At 51.3% G+C, this 12640-nt stretch overlaps 1 protein-coding gene across 1 annotated transcript in view; it reads left to right on the top strand.

The window, feature by feature from the left end:
• Nucleotides 1-276: 276 nt before the first annotated feature.
• Nucleotides 277-12640, top strand: part of LOC147419893 (ferredoxin-dependent glutamate synthase, chloroplastic-like) — a 71152-nt gene continuing 58788 nt past the window's right edge. The window contains 2 exon segments of the mRNA XM_086506360.1: nucleotides 277-762; nucleotides 985-1297. Coding sequence (XP_086362486.1) covers nucleotides 508-762; nucleotides 985-1297 — 568 coding nt within the window. The 5' untranslated portion in view covers nucleotides 277-507.

Here is a 12640-nt window from a genome sequence, read left to right as displayed (position 1 = left end):
GTGTACAAAGTCCTACTATTACACATTCGACGCAACAACTTGCCACGTTAGGTTCTTCTCCCGTTGTGATTAGCTTTTAGCTGCATTTGAATGTTGATCAAAAGAAAATCGAAAATTGGTGGGCTCAAAGAATCATTTAGAGAGAGAAGGGGATCCCTTTAAAGACCATTTGTTTGGGGGGGGGGGGAGAGAGAGAGAGAGAGAGAGAGAGAGAGAGTTTGTGGGTGAAATGGGGCCATCCCAAAGGCCTCGTGGCCACACGCTTGTGCTAGGCCTTACTACAGAAGCACCCTCTTAAAACTCTACAAACGAGGCATCCCAGGAGACCAGCCAGCCAGTGAGCGAGCGCGCCAGCGAGAGGCGATCTTCTCGTCGTTGCTCCATCGCTAAGCAGCTGCAAGCTCCAGCACCAGCCGTGCAAACTGTCCTTCAGCTGCGTTCAATTGGCGTCGTGCCCTTTCTATATCGCCATCGTCTATATTGAAGCAATATTTCTTACCTTCGTCAATGGCTCTCGCACAGCTGTCATCGACGCGCACCTTACACCTCCCCCGTGATGGCTTGACTCTGCCGCTGCCACTTCCCAGTCCTCATTCCATCAAGCTTGACCGTTCTCAGGGTATTCCTGCATCCACTGGCCTCCGCATCCAGGATTGCTCCAAGGTTGCGCACAAGGCAAGACGATCCTGTGCTTTCAAGAGCTGGAAGAGAGTCTGCTCTTCTCTCAGCACACAAGCACGCCTCGGCAGTTCGGTTTCTGAGGTAGCTTCTATACCTCTTTGTGGTGGTTTCCTGTCCTATTGCCTTAGCCCCAATTCACATGGAACCATTACCACTTTGATTAGAAAATTGAGTTTTAGATTGGTTTTTGTTCTTCTTTGAGATCTTTCATATGTCTAACAAGGTGGTGATTTGTGTAATAAGCTGGGAAGTGAGAAGATTGCTGAAGAGCTGTAATCTATATGAGGTTGTTGATACTTTCAGGTTGTGAAGCTAGATGATCTATTAGCAGAGAGAGATGCTTGTGGCGTTGGCTTCATTGCAAACCTGAAGAATGAGGCATCGCACAAAATTGTTCAAGATGCACTCAGTGCGTTAGGTTGTATGGAGCATCGAGGTGGCTGCGGGGCTGATAATGATTCCGGGGATGGTGCGGGCGTGATGACAAAAGTTCCATGGGACCTTTTCCAAAAGTGGGCTATGGATCAAGGGCTTTCTCCATTAGATGAAGCCAAGACAGGTGTAGGAATGGTGTTTTTGCCAAAGGATGAGTCTCATGCGGCTGCGGCCAAGGAAGGTAATTGAGTGAATGTGCAACCTAAGTTTCTCTGGTCCTGCATTACATACAATTTTGTCAATGTTGACTTGTTTTCACAATTGAAATGGCTAATATTAGCCAATCATTTTTGTGCTCCTCCTTTCCTAATAGTATGAACAAGGGTACTGATTACAAGTGACAATTTGTTTATAGACTATAAGACTGCTAGACATCATTCAAAAAAGTTACTTTTCTTCTCAATAAGCTTTATGAAATGCTAGTCACCATCACAACTCTATCTCAAGCTTGAAGAATAAGCATGTCAACCTCAATCTCCTGGGAATAACCTCATGGTTGTCTCACATCAAGTCTTTATGTGACTGAAAAGTGTGATTAGTTGTTTGGTTTTCCTCTCCTTTGAGTGGGCTTATCCTGTATAGGTTCAGCTGAGTTATGTCAATAAGAACAAACCTACAAGGCCGTTTTTCCTAGTTTGTCAAGTTTCTAGGAGGACTAGTGCGAGTGCTGTAACACTTTACTTGGTGTCATGGAATGAAATAGTGGGTAGAATTTTCTAGGTTTTGCTTTGGGTTCTGTCTGTTTCATGTCAAATGTTTTTGTTGCTAGGAAATGTTGGAGTTGCCTACATGACTGATTACACTAGAAGTGACTTTGTAACGAAGGGTTTATCGTTTGTGTTGGTCTTGGAAGCATGAATTTTCCACCCTACACCTTGTCCTATTATACTTGTTCTAGAAACTTGAAACTTTGTCCATCAGTGTGTCCATGATTCTCTCAAGATAGCGGACCCTGAAACGTGTCATTTTTATGTATGATCATTGGCATAAATTCCTTTGAGTTAAAGTGTATGAGCCTACTAGTATTAATTCCCCTCTTGAAGCTCCAAATCCAAAAGTAAGTCGACACACAATGTTTTAAAGTGCTGGCAACAAGCTCAAGGTGAAACCGTCGAGGAGGAAACGGGTGATGGGCTCTCAGAGAGGCGCCTTGCTCCACCAAGGCTCCGATACCATGTCAAAGTCGAGATGCAGAAGTGAAGAGACCAAGGAGAGAATGCGCGCGTCTCCTGAACCAACGAACCTTGGCAATGAATAACTCATGCATGATACAATGGGGGCAATGGGTCGTATATATACCCACCTAAGTAAATTTTCCTACACAAACTTTGACAAATAAGTAGAATAAATACCTAAAAGCCAAAATAAAATATTGGGATCACATTGGGTAGTTCACTTGAGATGCCATAACTTCAACATTACCTTCTCCATTGCGTTTGCGCTCTCTCTCTCTCTCTCTCTCTCTCTCTCTCTCTCTCTCTCTCTGTCTCTCTCTCATCCCTCACGGTTTTGTGCGTACTATGACGGGGGACGGCCAAAAAAAGAGATAAGTATGGGGGACATGTATCTTGGGGAGGGGCCGGATTGTGGACGTCTTGCAGGGGATGGGACATTGGGTGATTCGCAACGTTGTCCCTAGTCCTCAATGTTGAAGAGTGAATCCGTCAAGGGTGTGCCGACATAACTTTACCAAGGCGTCCAAAAGTTACATTTAATATTGGCTATGCTTGTTGATAGGGTTGGGAAATGGGCTTTAAGGGAAATATAAAAAATGGAAGCAAAAGATGCAATGAAGACATGAATTGCCCTCCGATTTGGTGGATACCTCGACTCTAATCTGGCTTGACTCTGATATGATCTTTTGACACTAGGGAACACTTGCAATGCCACATACATATACAAGGCAACTGTGATGTCACAATTATTGACGTGTTAAGCCACTGAAGACTCGGCGGGTTAGGGCTCTCCGAGCCTAACCCTAGCTGACCTGTAGATCCCTGCCGAGGGGCCTTAACCCTAAGAGAAGAAGTAGCAGAAGCAACAAAGTAGTTTTGCTAACTTACAAAGTCTTACCGAGTGGGAGCAATTTATTAAAAGAGTTCCTACCAACTTATGGGACCCCATTGGATGGGGCCCAAGTGACCCGAAGATGCTAAAATAAAGCAGGAACACACTCAAAGGACTAGAGTGAAAACTGGTGAAATGGTAGTTGTAGTATGTACAGCCGCTTGGATTTCACGCTGGCCGATGACGTGGCAGAGTGACAAACCTCCGCGAATTGCATTGCACCATGCTGATGTGGTAATTGCACGGATTTTCGTGATTGGCGTTGGCAGCTTTTCAGCGCAAGTTTTTGGACCAGATGCTTTTAGAGTTTGTATCTTTTCATGTACATTGCTTTTCAAGCTAAGGGCCTTTAAATATGTGGCAAGGGCTCATTATGTGGCACTCTTACGGGTGAAGGTGCAGATAGGTGACGCCGCCCTTTTATTGAGTTCAAGCACTATAAAGGAATCTCGAAAGAGGCGTGAGGGTTTGGGGCCAACGCTCTTTTGGGTGGAACTCCACCACTCCCCGTCTCATGTGTCGTGCAATCTCTCTCTGAGTTTAGTTGTTTTGAAGAGTTTTTCTGTTGGCACGTGTTGCCCTCTCGTTACATTGGTATCAGAGCTATAGTTGTGTGCTTTTTTGAAAGCATATCAGAAGAGACATAGCACTACGGCGTTCATGGATTTGGCAGAGTATCTTTTGTTTCTCCTTGACGAGCTTCGCGACATTCTCTCACGGCATCCGTAGCAGAATCTCTTGATGCTGCAGGGTTTCCAAGTGGTACCCCCTCCGGCACCAGAAAGTGCGAGAGCCTCTAACTCACAATCTTCTCAACCGTCTGGTCTGATAGGGGTGTTTTCAAGAATATAATGTAGCCATTTGACCCTGATCCAGTGCAATTGTCTTTGCCACCACCTCCCCCACCACCACCACCACCGCCACCAGGATGCAATGGTTTGAGCCCGTATCAATATCCTTATTATTCGTATTTGGGGTATGGTGCCTAACCAATCGAAGGATTTCAAAGATGGCGGCACGACAGTAAAAGTTTCACCCTTTTAGGGGTGAAAGATCGGAAGAAAGCATTACAGTTTCTATAGCAATTCGCAAAATCTATGCTTTGGGGAACTATACAGAAGAATTTAAGATTTCTCGAGCAGCGGGATTTCTTAAAGATAATGTTATGCAGTGGTGGAGTTCAATCTCGAGACAACCGCATGCTTCAAGGATCTTGGAAAGCTTTCAAGACAATTTTTGCATGCAATTATATGACTGTTCTCTTTGAAGTCCAGATCTTATCAAAATGGGGCAACTTGAAAATGCTTGTGTCAGAGAGACAATGGATGACTATAACCAGAGGTTTCTCGACGTCTACCCTCCGGTGTCCTTTAAGTTCATTCCGTTGGAGGACCAATGTGAGCAATACACCATTGCATTGCCATCAAGTATTTGTCACAAACTGCTGACGTGTCAAGCCATTGAAGATCCGGCGGGTTAGAGCTCTTCGAGCATAATCCTAGGCGATCCGCATATTCGATCAAAAGTAGAAGAAGTAGAAGAAGTTTTGCCAACTTACAAAGTCTCTCCGAGTGGGGGCAATTTATTAAAAGAGTTCCTACCAACTTATGGGACCTCATTTGATGAGCCCAAGTGACTTATAGACACTAAAATAAAGCAGGAACACACACAAAGGACTAGAGTGAAAACTGGTGACGCGGTAGTTGTACAACTGCTTGGATTTCACGCCGGCTGATAACGTGGCAGACTGTACGGACCTCCGTGAATTGCACTGTAGCATGTTGACGTGGCAGTTGCATAGATTTCCGTGATTAGCGTTGGCAGCTTTTCAACGCAAGTTTTTGGACTAGATGCTTTTAGTGTTTGTATCTTTTCATGTGCATTGCTTTTCAAGCCAAGGGCCTTCAAATATGTGGCAAGGGGAACAAAATCAAGTAGAACCCTGAAAGAGCGCTCGCCCCCCCCGCCCGCCCCCCCCCCCCCCCCCCCCCCCCCCCTTGCTGCCTCCCGTCCCCCGCCTGCCCTTGCGCGCATCTGCCCAGCCCAGCCCGCCCGCTCGCGTGCATCAGCCCAGCCCAGCCCGCCCCGCCTCGCCTGCCCTTGCGCGCAGCAGCCTGCTACCCTCACCTCGCGCTGCCCCCCAGCCCGTCCGCTGCCCCCTTCTCGCACCGCACCGCCATCCCCCCCCCCCCGCCCGCTGCCCCTTGAATTCTCGCTCACTGCCTTATCCTTTCTCCCCCCCCCCCCCCCGGGTCTTCGTCATTCCCGAAGGTTCCTGCACTTAGCTCTGCAACACTGCTTCTTCGGACAGTGCTCGGCGTGCTCGGTTGCAGAGTCTCTTCACCGTCCGCTTCTTCGCCACAGCAGTAGACACAGATGGAGGCTCCAGCTCCGCCACAGAGGGACTCATTCGAAGCCCCCTCGCCCGACCCCGCTGAGCCCACCATTCGACTTGCTCTATCGCCGACAGAGCAAGGGAGCCTAGCCACTGAGGTTGAGCGTTTGCAGGCGACTTCGGTCATCTGCAAAATTCTCGGCACCCATCCTAGCAGAGGAGCTGCGAGACCTTCTCCAGGCCCATCTTCTCGCAGAGGTGGGCAAGATCTTGGATGTCCAGATTCTCCGACGGGGGTACTACCAGATCGAGTGCGAGACCTCTGAGATGGCTTCCAAGGTCATAGCTATGAGTCCACTGGCCATCCGAGCATCACGTGCCCACTTTCAACAGTGGCGACATGGTTTTGACCCGACTTCGGCTGTGCTAGTAGAGGAGGCAGACATCCCCATCTCAGTCTGCTTTCCGATTTACGGAGGGAGTACCTACCACTGTGGTTGGCATCCCCTCAGTTCGAGTTTTGGTCAGAGATACCCACACGCTCCCAAAGGTCATCCTTCTGCCTCGGGTGAGTTGGGGTTGGTTTAGACAGAGTGTGGAGTATTCGGGTCTCCCGAACCAGCGCTTCATTTGCAGACAGATGGGCCACCTAGCGAAGGCCTATCCACGGAGGAGGCCACGACATAGTAACAAGGAATGGCCGTTTTCAGGTCTCCGTTCCCCGTTCCCATTCCAAGTTCCCGTTCCGAATCCCCGTTCCGTGTTTCAAATGTGAGTGCCCGTAACAGGGAATGGCATTTTGTTCCACATCCCCGTTCCGCGTTCCCGTTCCGTTTTCCCGTTCCTGGTAACTATGGGCCACGACCTGCACCTCAGCCTCAGCCCCAGCCTACCAAGGCTGGGCCGCAGCTAGAGCCAGCGGCACAGAGCACAGATTCAGAGCCACCCTCCGAGCTTGGGGCTCCAGCGGAGGAGAGGTGGCAGCAGGCCCGTGGCCGTCGACGCCAGGGGTCACAGCGACAGTCTGGCACTCAGAGTGACCCTCAGGTACCTACTCAGCAGCAGTGGGTTCCCACGGGGAACCGCTTTGGTCCTCTTGAGCAAGAGGAGCCCCCTACGCCAGCCTCCACCTCTGCTGCTCCCTCGCCAGCCGCCTCCCCTTCAAAGTTCCCCTCCTCCTCGTCATCCTCTCCCCCGCCCTCTGCTCCCTTCCACTCCCCACCTCGCCCCTCTCCCTCTGTCGCCCCACCTCGCTTTTTCTCCCTCCGCCCCCCCCCCCCCCCCCCCCCCCCCCCCCCCCCCCCCCCCCCCCCCCCCCCCCCCCCCCCCCCCCCCCCCCCCCCCCCCCCCCCCCCCCCAGCTCCTTCTCCCCCCCCTCCTGCTCCAGTTCCACAGTCGACTCAGGAGACTGGTCCCTCGCTGGCGGCTAGGAGATCTCTTGGCAGCGCCTTTGCCACGAGTCGCCTAGCGAGAGAGGGTTAGCCCTTCTTGCGGCCCCCTCTGCATATTCAGACATCTTCCCTTGCAGCTATCCCTCGTGGTCTGACGAGCATTGACCTCTGACGCCGTTGGATTTCTTCGACTACGGGTTCACTCGCTTTCTCGGCGATTCCGCAGCAAAACCACGAGGCAGCCTGCTTCAGGGTCCATGCTTTGTTCCTTGCCGCTAGGGGGACAGAGGCCTTGGACTCAGCAGTTGGTTTCTCCTTCTCCCTTTGTGGTAGGACCGAGACAGAGTGGTCCCTCGACTCAGTGGTGGGATGGTTGCATACATAGGTTCTCGAGTTCTCTCACCACATGGGAGAACTTGGAGTTACAGATTTGCTGCAGACTTTGTGGCCATTGGCCAAGTTTGCGGTGACACCCCCAGACTCAGCAGGATGTAGGTACATTGTGGTGTACTTTTTTTGCTGATACGCAGTGTTTGCCTTGCTATGTATACATTCATGAGGACTCCTAGACAGAGGAGGTTGCTTTACGCACGGCTCGCTCTGCTTGGGCTTGGGCTAGGCACTCACTGCAGTCTCGCCTATCTAGAGGACGCTTGGATGCGGATTACTCCCCATCCAAGCCAGCCTCGAAGATAGCCATCTTGCTGCTGTGGCAGCATTTGTTCTCTCTCGCTCCCCATGAGGATCGTCTCGTGGAATGTGCAGGGACTGGGTGGGCCCCAGTTTCAGCGACAGCGGGGCCGATTGCGTCAGGAGTTTTAGCGTTGCCTTGTGGGAGGAGAGATTGATCTCCTTATGCTTCAGGAGCTCCATCTGTCTGAGAGCCGCATTCGGCGATGTGGTCAGATTCTGCGTGGACGATATGATACCTTTTGGTCAGCTGCTTTTGGACCTGGAGGCATCCAGGGTGGGGTATGTATGACTATTGCGGACTCATTGCAGCAGGCCATTATGGGCAGAGGGATTATTGTGCCAGGCAGGGCTCAATGGATTACTATGCAGGTTCAGGGTGACCTTGTGGGCTTCCTGAACATCTATGCGCCCAATGTGGCGAGTGCTCGTGCAGAGTTTTTGTCACAGATTGTTGAGTCTTTGCCACAGGCTGACCATTGGTCAACATGTTGGAGGACCCTTCTGACAGGATTGGAGGTAGCCATGCTACTGTGCATGGAGTCGAGCTAGCAGCTTGGGAGAGGTGGTGTATGACTTTGAGGGTCTCGGATACATGGCAGCACTCTGGCTTTGTGAGGCCTCCAGAGAGTCTTGCCTTCTCTAGATCGGACCGTAGAGTGGGAGGAGTGAATCTATCGCGGATAGATCGCTTCTACACTAGTGACCACTTTAGTGACTTGGGGGGATCAGTGGGCATCCTGGCAGGGACATCCTTCTCGGACCACGCGCCAGTGATCCTCACAGTGGCAGACAGACAGAGGAGTGGGAGCACGATGCTTCGCATCCTAGAGCGGGTTTTTTTGGACTCAGCACTCAGAGAGAGGGTAGAGGCTCTTTTGACAGAGGGCATGGATAGCCAGGCTCTACCTGCAGACAGAGTGGCCTTAGGCCTAGCTCAGCTTAGCCACTTTTTTCTCCAGGAGTCTCTGGCTCGACGGGCTGCAGTGAGAGAGGAGGAGCAGCGTCTCAGACGAGGCATTGCTTCACTACAGAGGATGCAGGAGCAGCATCGAGACAGTTCATGGTTGGAGGAGCAGTTACAGCAGGCTCGACAGGAGCTTGCTTGCACAGAGGAGAGGTGTCACGAGTTTGCCTTTCACTGACAGGCATCTCAGTGGACTCAGGTGGGTGATAGAGTGACTGGTGCTTTTTTTGAGACAGTGGGACCTCGGCACTTGCATGCCAAGGTCAATCAGTTGAGGAGACTCGATGGGTCAATTGTTTGTGAGCCCGAGGATATGCGTGCAGTTGCTACTGACTTTTACCGTGAGTTACTGTCGGCTGAGCCCCAGTTAGAGCGGTAGGATGCATACAGGGAGCAGGTTTGGGCACAGATGCCTTGTCTTGTGACTGAGGAGATGCGCCAGAGGCTAGAGATGCCTCTTTAGCTTGAGGAGCTGCACACGGCTCTTAGGGCCCTCCCTCGTGGTAGTTGTCCAGGTGAGGATGGGCTGACTCCCAGCTTCTTCTTGGAGTACTGGGACCTGCTTGGCCCAGATCTTTGTAGTGCCCTTCAGTACATTCTGCACACAGGAGTGATGCCGGATAGCATGAGTGAGGGCCTGATTTACCTCATTCCAAAGGAGGGTGGCTCCTTGGATGAGATTCGACAGTGGCGCCCCATCACCATCCTCAACTCAGCCTACAAAATTCTTGCCAAGGCTCTGAGTTTGAGGATTCAGCCACTCTTGGAGAGCCTTATACATGGGACTCAGACAGGTTTTGTCAAGGAACGCAGTATCCTTGACAACATCTTCACTTTCTGGGAGGCTTCTGCCCTGGCACGGCTTCGTGGGGAGGACCTTGTGATTCTTCTTCTCGATTTTGAGAAGGCATACGACAGAGTTGACTGGGACTTTCTAGAGGGCACTCTACACAGGATGGGCTTCTCAGATGCTTGGATCAGAGGGGTGTCAGCTTTGTACAGACAGGCTCACAGTCAGGTGCTTTTGGCAGGAGGTAGAGGTGAGCGCTTCATGCTCACACGATCGGTCAGACAGGGTTGTCCTCTTGCCCCCTTTCTCTTTCTGTTCTATGCGGAGGCGATGAGCAGATTTTCGGTGTCACAGCAGGTTGGTCTGAGGGGCTTAGCACTCCCTATACGGGGAGATGAGCTTCTGGACGCTGAGTTTGCCGACGACTCAGCCTTGCACTTAGAGGGCCAGGAGGCCAATCTACACAGATGTGAGCAAGCTTTGGAGACCTTTTGCTGTGCATCGGGCGCACTGATCAACTGGAGAAAGACAGTGGCTTTCTCGGTTAGCAGTGCTCCTATGCCAGATTGGATGCCAGGAGAGGGTTTCAGGTGGATTCCCCTAGGGACTGCAGTTCGGTACTTGGGTTGTCAGGTTGGTTTGGACTTGTCCCCTGAGCAGCAGACTGCTCCTCTTCTCCTGTCCATCAGGAGAAAGCTGTTACATTGGAGCTCAGCACGACTTTCGCTGGCTGGTAGAGTAGTAGTTGCCAACCAGGTGTTGTTGGCGACTATGTGGTACATCACTTCTTGCTAGATCTTCTCGAGTTCTTGTATCAGCTAGGTAGAGAGGCTGATCAGGGACTTCCTTTGGTCAGGTCGTGACACTCAGATTGCCGGAGCCAAAGTGGCTTGGTCGGTCATCACACTTCCTTATTCTCTGGGAGGGCTTGGGATGATTATAGCGAGTTGTAGTAGAGGCCCCGCAGGTAGCAGAGTGCTGTTTCCAGAGGATCCGAGTTGTGGGCATGTGTGGGAGGACTTGCGTCATAGACCCTGACCCAGCAGCTCTGGAGACTGGACACTGGAGGATGTGGGCTTGGGAGTGTTGTCCACTGGCACGAGTAGAGTGGGATCCTAGTGAGTGGCTATGGAGGGACCCCTTCTCTTCTGCAGTCCGCCCAGGAGTCCTCTTCTTTCAGTACACTGTTCGGCTTGGATGTCATATACTTGCAGCACAGAGAGAGGCCCGCCCCGCTGCAGCACGTCATTGGCAGGAGGAGGGCCTCACAGTCGAGTTCTTGGCAGCCTTTTGGCAGAGGTTGTGGGACTCCAGACAGCCGAGGCGCGTCACTTTGTTTCAGTGGCTGGTTGCACACAGAGCCACAGCAGTAGGGAGCTGGCTTCTGCATAGTGGTCTCTTGGCCGCATGTGCAGCCCGTGACCAGTTGGTGGAGAGTCAGCGTCATTGTCTTTGGGACTGTCCCTCGGCCCAGCAGGTGTGGCTACGAGTTCTTCGGCTGATGCCTGCCCTCTCCACGGCTCGACAGTACACTTGGGGGGCAGTGGCTTGGTCCACCCTCATGGGCCCAGCACTTCAGTTTGAGCTATCTTCCACCAGTAGGATGATAGTGATGCAGGGGGGGCGACCTACACTCCAGCCTGCTACAGAGCTTACTCCACAGGAGTGGTGCAGTGAGAGAGAGGAGTGTTGGGAGCTCATCAGTGGCCTGACACTTTGGTTCATCTGGCGGGCCCGCTGTTTCAGCATCTTTGAGGCTCGCCCTGTGCCACCAGCAGAGACTGTTCGTGACTTTTGGCTAGAGCTGATCCATACTCTCAAAGGACAGCTTGAGGGACTACAGGGTAGCTCCGACCGCATGCGGGAGTGCCGCGAGGCTTTCCTTCGACTGTGGTGCCTTGGGCCTTTCTACACCATAGTCCAGGGGGTGCTGAGATGGCTCTACTGTCCACCTGTGTGGCTCTTCCCTCCTCCCATCTCTTGATTTAGCCTCATTGTATATATGCTGTTTTTTCATTGGGAGAGTCTCCCCATCATGCTTGTTGTAGCCCTCTCTTGCAAAGGTGGATGTAGCCCTATGGGCAGTTTTCATTAACTAATAGAAGGATCTTTTTCTCGGAAAAAAAAAAATGTGGCAAGGGCTCATTATGTGGCACTCTTATGGACGAAGGTGTAGATAGGTGACGCCCCCCTTGTACATCTAACCCTATGTGCATGTGGACAAGCTACTTCAGGTCCAGGGTTGAGGTCAGCCTAGGAAGTGTTCTGGCACCTTTGTGAGCCTGTGCGCAGTCCGTGCATGTCCAGGCACTTAGAGTAGTTGCATATCCTTTGGTTGCACACAGCATGATCATCAGCATGATAGTCAGTACAATTCATGAGCATTTTACAGTGCACAGAACCCATTTTCCCTATTTTATCCATTTTTCACTTATTATTAATAAGTGACTTTGTTGGGAAACTGGGAGGGCAATTTTGCCAAGACAATATATAAGAAAACCTAGCGCTAGCACTTTCTGGCAGAGTCCCTAGCCTTGCAGATCTCACCTACCCGCAGCAGATCCTCGCCGCACCGTCAGATCAGCCAGCGTTTTCAGATTTAGCCCGCTGTCCGCAGATTTCAGCATCTGCGTTTTCAGCCATCGTCGTCGCGTCGCCGTCCTTGCCATCCTTGTCGACACAATGTCAGAAATCAGCAGTTAGCAGATTTGCAGATTTCAGCCACTAGCGTTCTCAGATTTCAGCCCGTCTCGTCGTCGTCGTCATTGTCGTCGACATCGTCGGCAAGTCCATTGCATCTAGACCATTGTACTAGATTTGTGCAATCAATAGCATAGACCTCTCTCGCCATAGAGGGGGGGCCCCTTGGAGGAGGGTTTGAGAACCGTCTGGTGTTGTATTCTTCTCTCTCTCTCTCTCTCTCTCTCTCTCTCTCTCTCTCTCTCTCTCTCTCTCAGTCTCAGCACCTTCATTCACAATGTCACTCACTTTGTTTGTGATCATTGCACTTTCTCTATAAGAGAACGGAAGGCTCTCCCTTCCGTAAGTAAAAGGAACCCTTGAGCACAGTTCGGAGCACTCATCTTGAGCAAAGTTCAACATTCACTTCCGCTGCACCTTACATTGGTATCAGAGCTTTGGCAATGTTCTGCATCACTCAAGGAAAGAACCACAAGAAAGTTTTTGCTTGTTGCGGTCGTACGTAACCCAAGTCCATTGTCACGGGGACGTGGCAACTGTTAACTATGTCACGAGGACGTGGCAACTGCTAACTTTAGTTGTTG

The sequence above is a fragment of the Adiantum capillus-veneris genome, chromosome 29, assembly GCF_014529385.1.
Source record: "Adiantum capillus-veneris isolate H3 chromosome 29, ASM1452938v2, whole genome shotgun sequence".
Classification (NCBI taxonomy): domain Eukaryota; kingdom Viridiplantae; phylum Streptophyta; class Polypodiopsida; order Polypodiales; family Pteridaceae; genus Adiantum; species Adiantum capillus-veneris.
The sequence above is the reverse complement of the archived record's forward strand: the minus strand, read 5'-3'. Positions and strand labels throughout refer to the sequence as shown.